General features: G+C 38.5%; 1 protein-coding gene across 4 annotated transcripts in view; it reads left to right on the top strand.

Moving 5' to 3' along the window:
* LOC137626346 (uncharacterized) overlaps positions 1–17,435 on the top strand; it is a 192,779-nt gene extending 175,344 nt beyond the window's left edge. For 3 of the 4 annotated variants that reach the window (XR_011041024.1, XR_011041023.1, XR_011041022.1), the window contains one exon: positions 17,167–17,267. Coding sequence is in view for 1 of the 4 variants with exons in the window: in XM_068357416.1 (XP_068213517.1) it covers positions 17,167–17,300 (134 nt within the window). In the remaining 3 variants the exon portion in view is untranslated. Of the gene's footprint in view, positions 1–17,166 lie in introns of all 4 variants that reach the window. The other variant, XM_068357416.1, reaches the window with a different exon arrangement.
* Positions 17,436–18,164: the final 729 nt, after the last annotated feature.

Raw genomic sequence — 18,164 nt, 5'->3', positions numbered from 1 at the left:
AAGGAAAACTCTGTTGACGACCTTCGAACTAAAAAGGACCACTCTACTGATGTTAAAAAATCTAGCAATTTGGGTAACACAGGGAAACTACGATTCCTTCATGTTTCCCAAATCCCATTAGAGACAAATTATGATGATATATATAGAGCATTTGAGTGCTATGGATTGATAAAGGAAATAAGGATGAGACTTGGAGATGAAAAATGGGACTCTTGGATATCTTTTGAAAGTCACGATGAGGCGTTTAATGCCATAAGTATTATTAGTAGTATCAAAATTAACGAATTGAACATCATGGGAGCTCTTTGTGATAAGGTCCCAAAGGAATTGGATGTGTACAAACCTGCTGATTGGTTTGAAAAAGATAGAAATGTACCCATGCCTTCACAGAGAAAACCCAAACCACCAATGTGGCTCTTAGCTGAACCTAAAGGGATAATAGGGAATTATTTTAAGATATGTAAGTTTATCCAAAAAAAAGTAGGAACCATAGCACCTGGAGATATATCTCGTTTTGGGAAGAACAGTTATCTCATCCATGCCAAATCTTCGACTCAGTCTGCAATACTGTCTAACTTACAGACAGGCAGTGATGAAATTACATTGGAAATGAAACCTCATCTTAATTTTAGTTATGGAAGGGGAGTGGTCTTTAATAAGGACTTATACGAATTTACAGAGGAGGAGATACTTTCTATGTGTCCATTAAATGTATGGAAAGTGCATAAGATTCCTGGAACTTCAATGATTATACTCACTTTCCAGGATGCTGATGTACCTTTCCATATTTTTATTGAAAATGAAAGGATTAAAGTTCGGCCTTTCAAACAAAAGCCCCTGCAATGTTTTAATTGTTTTAAATTTGGACACCCATCCAAAGTTTGTAAAAATGGAAAATTGTGTGGTATTTGCTCCAAAACTTATCATGGAGAATGTACACTTGAGGCCAGGTGTTCAAATTGCAATTTGAATCATAAATCAACTGATAGGAGATGCGAACTGTATAAGTTGGAGGAAGCTGCCCTAAACAAATCAAGTTTAGAACACATAAGTGTGGGACATGCAAAAAGATTGTTGAATAAATCAACCAGCTATGCAAAGGCCTTAAAATCAAAGGTAAATTTACCACAGGAGACAGCAACCCCACCTAGCACTGCCAGTAATCCTAAGAAAAGAAATACAACCTCTGATAATAAAGTACTGCATGACAAGGTAATCATATCGCCTTCTGAGGCTTTGCCACAGCGTATTAAAAATGGGTCATTGCCCATTTCTGTACAGCCTTCGTCCCCCATTACCAGCAATAGTACTAACCTCTCCCAGGCCATGTCCTTGCCTGATTTGATGGAGATGCCACCTGACACCAAGTTACCAGGTGCACCTGTATTGGGGAAGGTGCAAAAACCTGGTAGCTCAAAACCTACTAATCGGAAAAGAGAGAGACCTCCATCTCTCTCGCCCCCCTCCATAAGAAATATCAAAATTACGACGTCAAATAAGTATGATGATTTGTCAGTTGATATTTCTGATCTGGAAGTCAATTTAAATAAATCGGAAATTCAAGTGGAGGTCCACCAACCTCCTCAACAATCAGATCAAAAAGACAAAAAGAAAATCATAAATTCTAAACCCAATCTATCAAGACCCTCTTTAATAAAACCACCAAAAAATAGTGTTAGATCAAACACTGCTAATGGGAAGACTCCATCCAAGGGGTCTACCAAATTATAAACCATAGTTTTTTCCTCCATTTTGCAATGGAATTGTCAGGGTTTAAGGGCCAAATATGAAGAACTTAAGCTCCTTATTCATGAGCATTCCCCCATAATTATTTGTCTACAGGAGAGCAAACTTGATCATAATACCCCTTGCCCTCGCGAATACATTAGTTATAGGACACCATATGATCACCAAGTGGGGAGCCATGGCGGAAGTCTCATATACGTTCGTCGAGATGTTCCCCAAGTTTCTCTGCCTATTCGTACACCTCTGCAGGCAGTGGTTGTACAGATCGACATAGGGCGAAAATATACAATTTGTTCTCTGTACTTGCCTCCAAATGATAACATTTTGTATGACAACTTAGTGAGGTGATTCAACAACTCCCTCAACCTTTCCTTTTACTTGGAGATTTGAATGGTAGACACCCTTTGTGGGGTGATGTTTTAGCAAACACGAGGGGAAATATCATATCATCAATTGTGGAAAATGAAGATGTGGGACTCCTTAATACAGGAGAGCCCACACACTTTCATGTCCAGACAGGTACCTTGTCATGTATTGACCTATCAATCGTAAGCTCTAATTGCCTTCTCGACTTTGATTGGAGAACATTAGATGATTGGCATACTAGTGATAACGCACCAATCATTATAAACACCAACAATGGTCCACCTTTACAGGGATCGCCACGATGGAATCTTGACAAGGCGGACTGGGATAAATTTCGTGAACTAAGCGAAATTGAGGGGGATGCAGGACAAGTTGAAAATATCGATGATGCCATAGACTTACTGAATGGAACTCTCCATACAGCAGGAGTCAATTCAATTCCCAAAACAACAGGGTTATTCAAACGACGACCCGTCCCGTGGTGGTCTTCAGAACTAACTGCCCTCCACAGAGCCACAAGAAGATCTCTAACACGATTGCGTAGACGCAGAACTGATGAGAATTTAATTATGTACAAGAAATGTAGAGCACAGTTCCGTCGTGCCATGAAAGAAGCAAGGCGCCAGTCATGGATGTCTTTTGTTTCCTCCATTAACAGTAGGACACCACCATCTGCTGTGTGGAGGAAAGTAAAAAAGATAGCTGGCAAATTCACCCCCAACCCACCACCAGTGTTGAAGGTGAATGGCCAGTATGTAACCGAAGCAAATGATGTTAGCACTGCCTTGGCTAATCATTTTTCAAATGTATCCAGCAAGTGTGAAGGAGCCCCTGGTCACCAGTATAGGAGCACTGAAGAAAAGAAAATTTTAAATTTTGCAACAAGAAGGGAAGAGTCGTATAATTCTCCTTTCACTGAAAGAGAATTTGATTCCGCACTTGCTCATTGCAATGATACAGCCCCTGGACCCGATGGAATTCCATATGCAATGATTAAACATGTACATTTTAATACAAAGCTATTTATTTTAAGTATTATTAATAGAATATGGCATGATCATAGTTACCCAAGTGTTTGGGAACTAGCCATTATTTTAGCCTTTTTAAAACCCGGTAAAGACAAGTTTTTAGCAGCAAACTATCGTCCAATTGCATTGACATCTTGTTTATGTAAAATCATGGAGAAGATGGTCAATGCAAGGCTGGTGTGGTACCTTGAAAAGAAAGGTATTTTATCACCGATTCAATGTGGATTCCGAAAAATGCACTCAACGACTGATGTGTTGATACGACTAGAGTCTTCTATTTGTGAAGCCTTTGCTTCCAAACAGCACCATGTTACAGTATTTTTTGACCTTGAAAAGGCATATGATACCACATGGAGATATGGTATTCTTAAAACCATTCATGAATTGGGATTGAGAGGAGAGCTGCCACTATTTATTCAGGCATTTCTTTCACGGAGAGTTTTTCAAGTGAGAGTGGGGGAAACTCTATCAGAGAGTAAGTGCCAGGAAGAAGGAGTTCCTCAGGGTAGTGTGCTGAGTGTAACCCTTTTTGCACTAGCAATTAATGGGATATCCTCAGCCATTCCCCAGGATGTTCTCTCAACATTATTTGTGGATGATCTCTCAATATCATTTGCTGGCACTAAAATGGCAATGGTTGAGAGAAAAATCCAACTCTCTATTGATAAAATTATCCAGTGGGCTGACATGAATGGATTTAAGTTCTCGACAAGTAAAACTACCATTGTCCATTTTTGTCGTATCCGGGGAGTACATCCAGACCCGGATATATACATTAAAGGTCAACGGATACCCTGTGCAAGAGAAGCTAAATTTTTAGGTTTGATATTTGATTGTAGGCTTACATGGGTTTCTCACTTAAAAGCATTAAAAGCTAAATGTGTTGAAGCTCTGAATATCTTAAAAGTATTATCCCATACATCATGGGGGGCAGACCGCAGTACTATTTTAAAATTATACAAGGCCTTGATTTTTTCCAAAATTAGTTATGGTTGTGAGGTATATTCTTCAGCCACCTCAAGCCGGTTAAAAATATTAGACTCGATACATCATGCAGGTATTAGATTGTCTACTGGAGCTTTTAAAACCTCGCCTATCCCAAGTCTCCTTGTTGATGCTGGAGAGTTACCTCTAGACCTTTACCGAATGTCTTCCATTCTTCGGTATTGGTTTAGATTGCAAAGACTCCCTAACTCTCTAGCCTTTCAGATTGCAAGCCTTGTAAGACACGCATCATACTTTGAGTTGCACCCAAAATCTCCTCAACCCTATGGCTTTCGGGTGAAACGATTATTAAATAGTCTGGATATAATTAGAAATAAGGTACTTCCATTCAAGGTATCATCAACGCCTCCATGGAAGTTACCAGAGATATCTTTTTGTAAATATTTTATTGGAGATAAGAAGAATATGTCAGACATAGAAGCCAGGTCTCTTTTTAATGAACATGTTAAAGAACATAGAGGATCAACTTTTATCTATACTGATGGCTCCAAATCTGATGCTGGCGTTGGATTTGGAGTACATAGTAATGGTTTTAATTGCAGAGGTGCACTTCCTCTGACCGCTTCCATATTTACTGCCGAACTGTATGGCATATTAACCGCTATTGAGAAAATAGCATTGGAGAAGGAGGGTAATTTTACAATTTTTAGTGATGCAAGGAGTGTCCTTCAAGCTATGGAAGTTTTTAATTCTAATAACCCTCTAGTTTTAAAGATTTTAGAATGGCTTCTCATTATTGGACGGAGAGGTATAACAGTTCAATTTTGTTGGGTTCCAGCACATGTAGGTGTGTCTGGGAATGAGAAGGCAGATTCACTGGCTAAGGAGCCTGCATCCGAGTTGCTGCCAAGAAGGTATCCCATTGCCTGTAATGATTTCTTACCTGTCATCAAGAACTTCCCTCTTAATGAGAGAATGCCTTGATGAAGTCATTGAGCTTCAGCACGGCATTTCATTCCCGTGCTGAATCTTGGTGACGGGCAAGAGGGCTCTCGAACTTCGGGAAATTGCTCCCCCAGTTCGAATCTAAATTTCTCTCTTTCATCTTTTTCTTCTGCTTAATATTACTTCGACCTTCTCTTAATTTTATCAACTTTCTTTCATCTTGCTGTCCTATCTCTATGATTATTATTTTTCTTAGTTATATATATATGTAGATGTATGCATATATATATATTTATTTATTGTATTTGTTCATTTATTTATTTATCTATTTTTTTTTCTATTTTATTTAAATGGCGTGGATATTTCCACATTCGTTATTACTGCCTGCTTAGATGAATGGGAGAAGGGATCACGGTTGGGAGGTATTCGCATTCAAAGCTATATATGAGAGTATTGGATGATCTCAGCCATCCCAAAGATGGTTTGGACCTTTTTGGCGGAACTACTCTCAAGGGTTGGGTCATCGGAATCCAGGGGGATCCAATCCTTGAGGTGGGACTCTTGGCTTTTGGCCGGAAGCCCATCATTACAGATATGGGGAGGATGATTCCATATTACTTTGGTCTCAGTCCTAACAGGCGGGTTTAGCTTACACCTGTGCCTCTATATCTGTTTTGATGCTATCCTTCGGGTAGGGTATGGAGTGGACCATCGGGGAAATATACTCTCATTGTGCCGATAGTGGAGAATGCAAATTTCCTTTCCAACGTATGATACTTTCTTATAATTCTCAAGCAGGTACCCCAACAAAACAACAAAAAACCTGAAAATCCCATCCTTAAATATGGACCCTTCAAATACTGACTCCCCATCCCCTGGATTTGCTGACTCCCCCCCGGCACTGTTGACGACTTCTGCTACTGTAATTAAGGAAAACTCTGTTGACGACCTTCGAACTAAAAAGGACCACTCTACTGATGTTAAAAAATCTAGCAATTTGGGTAACACAGGGAAACTACGATTCCTTCATGTTTCCCAAATCCCATTAGAGACAAATTATGATGATATATATAGAGCATTTGAGTGCTATGGATTGATAAAGGAAATAAGGATGAGACTTGGAGATGAAAAATGGGACTCTTGGATATCTTTTGAAAGTCACGATGAGGCGTTTAATGCCATAAGTAATATTAGTAGTATCAAAATTAACGAATTGAACATCATGGGAGCTCTTTGTGATAAGGTCCCAAAGGAATTGGATGTGTACAAACCTGCTGATTGGTTTGAAAAAAATAGAAATGTACCCATGCCTTCACAGAGAAAACCCAAACCACCAATGTGGCTCTTAGCTGAACCTAAAGGGATAATAGGGAATTATTTTAAGATATGTAAGTTTATCCAAAAAAAAGTAGGAACCATAGCACCTGGAGATATATCTCGTTTTGGGAAGAACAGTTATCTCATCCATGCCAAATCTTCGACTCAGTCTGCAATACTGTCTAACTTACAGACAGGCAGTGATGAAATTACATTGGAAATGAAACCTCATCTTAATTTTAGTTATGGAAGGGGAGTGGTCTTTAATAAGGACTTATACGAATTTACAGAGGAGGAGATACTTTCTATGTGTCCATTAAATGTATGGAAAGTGCATAAGATTCCTGGAACTTCAATGATTATACTCACTTTCCAGGATGCTGATGTACCTTTCCATATTTTTATTGAAAATGAAAGGATTAAAGTTCGGCCTTTCAAACAAAAGCCCCTGCAATGTTTTAATTGTTTTAAATTTGGACACCCATCCAAAGTTTGTAAAAATGGAAAATTGTGTGGTATTTGCTCCAAAACTTATCATGGAGAATGTACACTTGAGGCCAGGTGTTCAAATTGCAATTTGAATCATAAATCAACTGATAGGAGATGCGAACTGTATAAGTTGGAGGAAGCTGCCCTAAACAAATCAAGTTTAGAACACATAAGTGTGGGACATGCAAAAAGATTGTTGAATAAATCAACCAGCTATGCAAAGGCCTTAAAATCAAAGGTAAATTTACCACAGGAGACAGCAACCCCACCTAGCACTGCCAGTAATCCTAAGAAAAGAAATACAACCTCTGATAATAAAGTACTGCATGACAAGGTAATCATATCGCCTTCTGAGGCTTTGCCACAGCGTATTAAAAATGGGTCATTGCCCATTTCTGTACAGCCTTCGTCCCCCATTACCAGCAATAGTACTAACCTCTCCCAGGCCATGTCCTTGCCTGATTTGATGGAGATGCCACCTGACACCAAGTTACCAGGTGCACCTGTATTGGGGAAGGTGCAAAAACCTGGTAGCTCAAAACCTACTAATCGGAAAAGAGAGAGACCTCCATCTCTCTCGCCCCCCTCCATAAGAAATATCAAAATTACGACGTCAAATAAGTATGATGATTTGTCAGTTGATATTTCTGATCTGGAAGTCAATTTAAATAAATCGGAAATTCAAGTGGAGGTCCACCAACCTCCTCAACAATCAGATCAAAAAGACAAAAAGAAAATCCTAAATTCTAAACCCAATCTATCAAGACCCTCTTTAATAAAACCACCAAAAAATAGTGTTAGATCAAACACTGCTAATGGGAAGACTCCATCCAAGGGGTCTACCAAATTATAAACCATAGTTTTTTCCTCCATTTTGCAATGGAATTGTCAGGGTTTAAGGGCCAAATATGAAGAACTTAAGCTCCTTATTCATGAGCATTCCCCCATAATTATTTGTCTACAGGAGAGCAAACTTGATCATAATACCCCTTGCCCTCGCGAATACATTAGTTATAGGACACCATATGATCACCAAGTGGGGAGCCATGGCGGAAGTCTCATATACGTTCGTCGAGATGTTCCCCAAGTTTCTCTGTCTATTCGTACACCTCTGCAGGCAGTGGTTGTACAGATCGACATAGGGCGAAAATATACAATTTGTTCTCTGTACTTGCCTCCAAATGATAACATTTTGTATGACAACTTAGTGGAGGTGATTCAACAACTCCCTCAACCTTTCCTTTTACTTGGAGATTTGAATGGTAGACACCCTTTGTGGGGTGATGTTTTAGCAAACACGAGGGGAAATATCATATCATCAATTGTGGAAAATGAAGATGTGGGACTCCTTAATACAGGAGAGCCCACACACTTTCATGTCCAGACAGGTACCTTGTCATGTATTGACCTATCAATCGTAAGCTCTAATTGCCTTCTCGACTTTGATTGGAGAACATTAGATGATTGGCATACTAGTGATCACGCACCAATCATTATAAACACCAACAATGGTCCACCTTTACAGGGATCGCCACGATGGAATCTTGACAAGGCGGACTGGGATAAATTTCGTGAACTAAGCGAAATTGAGGGGGATGCAGGACAAGTTGAAAATATCGATGATGCCATAGACTTACTGAATGGAACTCTCCATACAGCAGGAGTCAATTCAATTCCCAAAACAACAGGGTTATTCAAACGACGACCCGTCCCGTGGTGGTCTTCAGAACTAACTGCCCTCCACAGAGCCACAAGAAGATCTCTAACACGATTGCGTAGACGCAGATCTGATGAGAATTTAATTATGTACAAGAAATGTAGAGCACAGTTCCGTCGTGCCATGAAAGAAGCAAGGCGCCAGTCATGGATGTCTTTTGTTTCCTCCATTAACAGTAGGACACCACCATCTGCTGTGTGGAGGAAAGTAAAAAAGATAGCTGGCAAATTCACCCCCAACCCACCACCAGTGTTGAAGGTGAATGGCCAGTATGTAACCGAAGCAAATGATGTTAGCAATGCCCTGGCTAATCATTTTTCAAATGTATCCAGCAAGTGTGAAGGAGCCCCTGGTCACCAGTATAGGAGCACTGAAGAAAAGAAAATTTTAAATTTTGCAACAAGAAGGGAAGAGTCGTATAATTCTCCTTTCACTGAAAGAGAATTTGATTCCGCACTTGCTCATTGCAATGATACAGCCCCTGGACCCGATGGAATTCCATATGCAATGATTAAACATGTACATTTTAATACAAAGCTATTTATTTTAAGTATTATTAATAGAATATGGCATGATCATAGTTACCCAAGTGTTTGGGAACTAGCCATTATTTTAGCCTTTTTAAAACCCGGTAAAGACAAGTTTTTAGCAGCAAACTATCGTCCAATTGCATTGACATCTTGTTTATGTAAAATCATGGAGAAGATGGTCAATGCAAGGCTGATATGGTACCTTGAAAAGAAAGGTATTTTATCACCGATTCAATGTGGATTCCGAAAAATGCACTCAACGACTGATGTGTTGATACGACTTGAGTCTTCTATTTGTGAAGCCTTTGCTTCCAAACAGCACCATGTTACAGTATTTTTTGACCTTGAAAAGGCATATGATACCACATGGAGATATGGTATTCTTAAAACCATTCATGAATTGGGATTGAGAGGAGAGCTGCCACTATTTATTCAGGCATTTCTTTCACGTAGAGTTTTTCAAGTGAGAGTGGGGGAAGCTCTATCAGAGAGTAAGTGCCAGGAAGAAGGAGTTCCTCAGGGTAGTGTGCTGAGTGTAACCCTTTTTGCACTAGCAATTAATGGGATATCCTCAGCCATTCCCCAGGATGTTCTCTCAACATTATTTGTGGATGATCTCTCAATATCATTTGCTGGCACTAGAATGGCAATGGTTGAGAGAAAAATCCAACTCTCTATTGATAAAATTATCCAGTGGGCTGACATGAATGGATTCAAGTTCTCGACAAGTAAAACTACCATTGTCCATTTTTGTCGTATCCGGGGAGTACATCCAGACCCGGATATATACATTAAAGGTCAACGGATACCCTGTGTATCGGAAACCAAATTTTTAGGTTTGATATTTGACTGTAGACTTACCTGGGTTTCTCACCTAAAAGCGCTAAAAGCTAAATGTGTTGAAGCTCTGAATATCTTAAAAGTATTGTCCCATACATCATGGGGGGCAGACCGCAATACTATTTTAAAATTATACAAGGCCTTGATTTTTTCCAAAATTAGTTATGGTTGTGAGGTATATTCTTCAGCCACCCCAAGCCGGTTAAAAATATTAGACTCGATACATCATGCAGGTATTAGATTATCTACTGGAGCTTTTAAAACCTCGCCTATCCCAAGTCTCCTTGTTGATGCTGGAGAGTTACCTCTAGACCTGTACCGAATGTCTTCCATTCTTCGGTATTGGTTTAGATTGCAAAGACTCCCTAGCTCTCTAGCCTTTCAGACTGCAAGCCTTGTAAGACACGCATCATACTTTGAGTTGCACCCAAAATCTCCTCAACCTTATGGCTTTCGGGTGAAACGATTTTTAAATAGTCTGGATATAATTAGAAATAAGGTACTTCCATTCAAGGTATCATCAACGCCTCCATGGAAATTACCTGACATATCTTTTTGTAAATACTTTATTGGAGTTAAGAAGAATATGACTGACTTAGAATCCAGGTCTCTTTTTATGGAACATGTCGAAGAACATAGGGGATCGACTTTTATATATACTGATGGCTCCAAATCTGATGCTGGCGTTGGATTTGGAGTACATAGTAATGATTTTAATTGTAGAGGTGCACTTCCTCTAACAGCTTCCATATTTACTGCCGAACTGTATGGCATATTAACCGCTATTGAGAAAATAGCTTTGGAAAAGGAGGGTAATTTTACAATTTTTAGTGATGCAAGGAGTGTTCTTCAAGCTTTAGAAGTTTTTAATTCTAGTAACCCTCTAGTTTTAAAGATTTTAGAATGGCTTTTTATTATTGGACGGAAAGGTATAACTGTTCGATTTTGTTGGGTTCCAGCACATGTAGGTGTGTCTGGGAATGAGAAGGCAGATTTACTGGCGAAGAATGCGGCATCCGAGTTGCTACCAAGGAGGTATCCCATTCCATGTAACGATCTCCTACCTTACATCAAGAAATTGGTTTGTGATAAATGGCAACAGCACTGGGACAGTCAATATGGCAATAAAATGAGGGAAGTAACAAATATCATATCACCTTGGAGGTATAACATGATTCCCCGAAAATGGGAGACGACTCTTTGTCGTCTCCGTATTGGTCACACACGGTTGACACACGAGTTTCTGCTGAAGGGCCAACACCAACCGTATTGCGAGGACTGCTTAGTACCTTTAACAGTGAGGCATTTGTTGACCGAATGCCCTAATTTTACTAACTTAAGAAATAGATATCTGTTTGAGGCTCGAGGTGAGGATGGCAGGTTTATCCTTGCCAAGATTCTTGGACATGATGTGTCTTATTATGCGAGCGGAATTTTTAGATTTATTTCAGAAGCAGGTCTTCTGAAAACTATTTAACTATTTTAATGACTTCTTAATTTTTATGGTTTTAATCGAATTCTCTATTAATTTTCATATACAGTAAATGGTATCGGCGTCAATGACCTTAGATGTCAGGATGCCAGAAAACTTTCAATCAATCAATCAATCAATCATCAAGAACTTGGTTTGCAATAAATGGCAACAGCAATGGGATAGTCAAGATGGCAATAAAATGCGAGAGATAACAAATGACATATCTCCTTGGAGGTATAATATGATGCCCCGAAAATGGGAGACGTCTCTTTGTCGTCTCCGTATTGGTCACACTCGGTTGACACACGAGTTTCTGCTGAAGGGCCAACACCAACCGTATTGTGATGACTGCTTAGTACCTCTAACAGTAAGGCATTTGCTGACCGAATGCCCCAATTATAACAACTTGCGGAATAGATATTTGTTTGAGGCTCGAGGTGAGGGTGGCAGGTTCATCCTTGCCAAGATTCTTGGAAATGATGTGTCCTACCATGCAAGTGGCATTTTTAGATTTATTTCAGAAGCAGGTCTTCTGAAAAATATTTAACTTTTATTACATTCAACTTTTATGATTTTAATTGAATACTCTTTTATTTTTTATTTTATTTTATCTTTTATTTTTGTATACATAAATTAAATGTTACCGGCGTCAATGACCTCAGATGTCAGGATGCCTGAAAACTTTAAATCAATCAATCAATCAATCCTCAACCCTATGGCTTTCGGGTGAAACGATTATTAAATAGTCTGGATATAATTAGAAATAAGGTACTTCCATTCAAGGTATCATCAACGCCTCCATGGAAGTTACCAGAGATATCTTTTTGTAAATATTTTATTGGAGATAAGAAGAATATGTCAGACCTAGAAGCCAGGTCTCTTTTTAATGAACATGTTAAAGAACATAGAGGATCAACTTTTATCTATACTGATGGCTCCAAATCTGATGCTGGCGTTGGATTTGGAGTACATAGTAAGGGTTTTAATTGTAGAGGTGCACTTCCTCTGACCGCTTCCATATTTACTGCCGAACTGTATGGCATATTAACCGCTATTGAGAAAATAGCATTGGAGAAGGAGGGTAATTTTACAATTTTTAGTGATGCAAGGAGTGTCCTTCAAGCTATGGAAGTTTTTAATTCTAATAACCCTCTAGTTTTAAAGATTTTAGAATGGCTTCTCATTATTGGACGGAGAGGTATAACAGTTCAATTTTGTTGGGTTCCAGCACATGTAGGTGTGTCTGGGAATGAGAAGGCAGATTCACTGGCTAAGGAGGCTGCATCCGAGTTGCTGCCAAGAAGGTATCCCAATGCCTGTAATGATTTCTTACCTGTCATCAAGAACTTGGTTTGCAATAAATGGCAACAGCAATGGGATAGTCAAGATGGCAATAAAATGCGAGAGATAACAAATGACATATCTCCTTGGAGGTATAATATGATGCCCCGAAAATGGGAGACGTCTCTTTGTCGTCTCCGTATTGGTCACACTCGGTTGACACACGAGTTTCTGCTGAAGGGCCAACACCAACCGTATTGTGATGACTGCTTAGTACCTCTAACAGTAAGGCATTTGCTGACCGAATGCCCCAATTATAACAACTTGCGGAATAGATATTTGTTTGAGGCTCGAGGTGAGGGTGGCAGGTTCATCCTTGCCAAGATTCTTGGAAATGATGTGTCCTACCATGCAAGTGGCATTTTTAGATTTATTTCAGAAGCAGGTCTTCTGAAAAATATTTAACTTTTATTACATTCAACTTTTATGATTTTAATTGAATACTCTTTTATTTTTTATTTTATTTTATCTTTTATTTTTGTATACATAAATTAAATGTTACCGGCGTCAATGACCTCAGATGTCAGGATGCCTGAAAACTTTAAATCAATCAATCAATCAATCGAGGTGAGGGTGGCAGGTTCATCCTTGCCAAGATTCTTGGAAATGATGTGTCCTACCATGCAAGTGGCATTTTTAGATTTATTTCAGAAGCAGGTCTTCTGAAAAATATTTAACTTTTATGACATTCAATTTTTATTATTTTTATTGAATACTATTTAATTTTTATTTTATTTTATTTTTTATTTTTGTATACATAAATTAGATGTTACCGGCGTCAATGACCTTAGATGTCAGGATGCCTGAAAACTTTTAAATCATTCATTCATTCATTACTGTAAAAATAAGTGCCAAGCTCGATGGTCTGAACTGACCACCAATACAAAATTGAAACAAATCCACCCATTTGTGGATAAATGGTCATCTTGTAATTCTACAAGTAGAAGGGATACCATTATTATAACTAGGCTACGTATTGGCCATACACATGCAACGCACAATTATTTAATGAAGAGTGGGGAAGGGAGACAGGCCCCTCTTTGTAATACCTGTCAAGTGACAATGGATGTTAAACATATTTTAGTCGATTGTCCTGTTTTTAATCTTCAGAGGAGGACACATTTACTCCAGGACAAACCTTTAAGAGATATACTGGGGGAAAACTGTAATACCCTGAACTTGAGAAAATTTATACAAAGTATTGGGTTATATTACGAGCTATAATTGATTTTATTAATTTATTTATTTATTTTACCCTTTTAATCCCTATTTATTTCACATCTAGATTTTATTGTATGAAAGTGTTACGATTTGTATTAAAGGTTAAAATGATACTAAATGGTGTGAGTGTACAGATATGATTGAATGATTTTCGTTATATAGCGCTGAATGGCCCTTGATGCCCCAGTGCTTGGCTTAATGCCTAAATCCTATATTCAATTCAATTCTTATTGCATTGAAATCTTGTTTCTGTAAAATCATGGAGAAGATGGTCAAAGCAAGACCGATTTCGTACCTTGAAAAGGAGGATATTTTATCACCGATTCAATGTGGATTTAGAAAAATACACTCAACGACTGATGTGTTGATACGACTTGAGTCCTCTCCTTGTGAAGCGTTTGCTTCCAAACAGCACCATGTGACAGTCTTTTTTTGACCTTGAAAAGGCCTATGATATCACATGGAGATATGGTGAACTTGAAACAATTCATGAATTAGGATTAAAAGGAGAACTACCACTATTTATTCTGTCATTTCTTTCTCATAGAGTTTTTCAAATGAGAGTGGGGGAAACTCTATCAGGAGGTAAATACCAGTAAGAAGGAGTTGCTCAGGGTAGTGTGCTGAGTATAACCCGGATTGCACTAGCTATTAATGGGTTATACTCAGTCATTCCCCAGGATGTGCTCTCAACATTATTTGTGGATGATCTCTCAATATCATTTGCTGGAGTTGAAATGGCAATGGTTGAGAGAAAACTACAACTCTCTATTGACAAAATTATCCAGTGGGCCGATACGAATGGATTTAAGTTCTTGATGAGTAAAACTACTATTGTCCATTTCTGTTGTATCCAAGGAGTGCATCCAGACCTGGATATATACATTAAAGTTCAACGTATCCCATATGTAAATGAAGCTAAAATTTTAGGTTTGATATTTGCTTGTAGGCTTACGTGGATTTCTCATTTAAAAGCGTTAAAAGATAAATGTCTGGAGGCTCTGAATCTTTTAAAAGTATTGTCCCATATATCATGGGGTTAGACCACAATACTATTTCGAAATTATACAAGGCCTTGATTTTTTCCGAAATTAGTTATGGATGTGAAATATACTCTTCAGCCACCCCAAGCCAATTATAGATGTTAGATTCAATACATCATGCTGGTATTAGATTGTCCACAGGAGCGTTTATAACTTCGCCCTTTACATGTCTCCTTGTTGATGCCGTAGAATTATCTTTAGACCTTTACCGAAAGTCTTCTATTGCTCGGTATTGGTTTGGGTTGCAAAAGCTCCCTAACTCTTTAGCCTTCCGGACTGCAAGCATTGTAAGACACACATCATGCTTGGAGTTGCACCCTAAATCTCCTCAACCTCATGGCTTTCGGGTGAAACAATTAATCAACAGTCTGAATATAATTAGAAGTAAGGTGCTTCCATTTAAGGTATCATCAATGCCTCCATGGAAATTACCAGAGGTATCTTTTTGTAAATATTTTATTAGTGTTAAGAAGAATATGAGTGACTTAGAGTCCAGGTCTCTTTTTATGGAACATGTTGCAGAACATAGGGGATCGACTTTTATATATGCTGATGGCTCCAAATCTGATTTTGGCTTTGGATTTGGAGTACATAGTAATGATGTTAATTGTAGAGGTGCACTTCCTCTAACAGCTTCCATATTTACTGCCAAACTTTATGGCTTACTAACCGCTATTGAGAAAATAGCGTTGTAGAAGGAGGGTAATTTTACTATTTTTAGTGATGCAAGGAGTGTTCTTCAAGCTTTGGAAGTTTTTAATTTTAGTAACCCTCTAGGAATGAGAAGGCAGATTTACCGGCGAAGAATGCTGCATCCGAGTTGCTACCAAGAAGGTATCCTATTCCCTTTAATGATTCCTACCTAACATCTGGAAATTGTTTTGTAATAGTTGTCAGCAGCACTGGGAAGGTCTAGATGGTAGTAAGATTGAGAGAGGTAACAAATGTCATATCTCCTTGGAGATATAACACGATGCCCCAAAAGTGGGAAACGTCTCTTTGTCGTCTCTCCATTGGTCACACACGGGTGACACACAAATTTCTTCTGAAGGGCCAACACCAACCGTATTTCGACGACTGTTTGGTACCTTTAACAGTGAGACATTTGTTGATCGAATGCCCCAATTATAATAACTTAAGAAATAGATATCTGTTTAAGGCTCGAGGTGATGATGGCAGGTTCATCCTGGCCAAGATCCTTGGACATGATGTGTCCTACAATGCTAGTGGCATTTTTAAATTTCTATCAGAAGCAGGTCTTCTTAATGCTATTTAACTCTTATAACATATTTACTTCTAGTGGCATTTTTAAATTTATATCAGAAGCAGGTCTTCTTAATGCTATTCAACTTTTATAACATATTTACTTCTCTGGGTAAGATTGAATATTCTTTTAATCTTTATTTATGTAAACGATATCGGCGTCGATAACCTTCAATGTCAGGATGCCAGAAAACTTCAAATCAATCAATCAATTAGTAGTTCTTGAACTTGAATGGTCTCTCTTATACACACCGAATCCATGCTTTGCATGTTTATACACCACCCCTAGAGCTGGGGATATAATTTTTCTTGGGTATTTGTGTCCTATTGGATTCTCTGTTCTAGCCTTTTACAGAAAAGTCCTTGGAAACCACACCATAACCCCAAAAATTCATTAAAGGAATCTTTAAGTTTGAAATGAACTTACAAAAGCATTGAAAATCCTGAGTGCATCAGATGTTCATGTGAGGTTTGCTAGCATGCTTACTAATAGAGTATCAAGTTTAAGCATTTAAACTTAAAACATTTGCTTCAGAAACAGAAGATTTTCATGGTAGTAGTATTTTAATAGGTAGGGTAAAATACTTACAAAATCTGGACTAGACTACTCTAACGATGTTCAACTTTATTGTATAACTAGTACTGCATCAGTCTTTCATGTAGTGTGTAGTGTGGTGAAAACAAGAACACACAAATTCGGAGCAGAGTTTAACTACATAGCAGTTTTGTGGAATACTGTATAGTCCTGCATTTCATATAATCTTTACTCATATTAGGTTCAGCTAATTGAGACTTAGGTATGGTATTGTATTGTAATTGAAACTCAGGTTTATAAGTGGCTTAATCATGTATCCTTTTATTTTAGGCTATACATTTTTTTTTAAATGTTTCCTAATTTCAGATGTGCGATGTCTCTACAAGGATCTGATTCACTTAATGTATGTAGATGACATTACATCACCAGTTGTCTTTCGTAGTGGAGTAAGTATAGTAGAGTATAGTCTGTGGGCCAAATCAGAATTAGGTCCTATTTAAGAAATTTGTTGTACCCCTTTGTATCTTAAGTTTGATGTTACCATCAGGTTTCTTAGTTGTATAAGGCATCATTTTCACTTATTTTCATTGGCACAAAGTCGCATGTAATTTTCACCTGAGCCTTTTGTAAGTGAGGGTTCGACCAACACTAATTTCATGGCGTTACATTGGTCTGCTTGGAACACTTTTGTGGGGCTTCATTTTGTCCCAAATTGTTAGAAAAATACGGAAATAGAAAGGAAGGACATTTTTCTTTAGTTATGAATATTTATTTTCCTACATTTTTCCAGATTTATTTACATGTGTTCTGTAACTAAAATACTAACCAACAGTTATTACTTCCGGCAAAGCTGGAAGACAAGCCATTAAAATTTTAGCAAGGGTTAACCACCCACCTGCTAGTAGCTACCCCTCTCAATCATACACCTGTATTTGTTACTCACTTTGCTTTTGGCTCTGGTGGAGAACATTTGTTAACGCTCTTCCCCTCACCAACTTTTTTTTGTTTGACAGCCATTATTACCAATCCTTTTTGCTTTTTCTTTCACACTTTTTATGTGCCTTCTTACCAGCGATGCAAATCTGCCCTGAACTTGGCCATTCTTAGGGGACATTTATGTCCTCCATTGACACTGATCCTTACCGTTTGTGTCCCGCCTGTAAAGGTTTACAGTGTGATACCAACAATGCTTGTGATGAGTGTCGGGAGTGGTCTGCGTCCTAGTGGGAAATGTTCGGGCCCCAACGGAAGAAGAAGGCTTGAATGGATTCGTCCTCTTTGGGGTCTTTCTCGAAGCAGAAGAAACCCCAAACTGCTTCCCCCCCCCAACCTCCCTCCGAAGCTCCTGCTCGGCCGGTTTCCTC

This window comes from Palaemon carinicauda, chromosome 33 (genome assembly GCF_036898095.1).
Source record: "Palaemon carinicauda isolate YSFRI2023 chromosome 33, ASM3689809v2, whole genome shotgun sequence".
Lineage (NCBI taxonomy): Eukaryota > Metazoa > Arthropoda > Malacostraca > Decapoda > Palaemonidae > Palaemon > Palaemon carinicauda.
The sequence above is the reverse complement of the archived record's forward strand: the minus strand, read 5'-3'. Positions and strand labels throughout refer to the sequence as shown.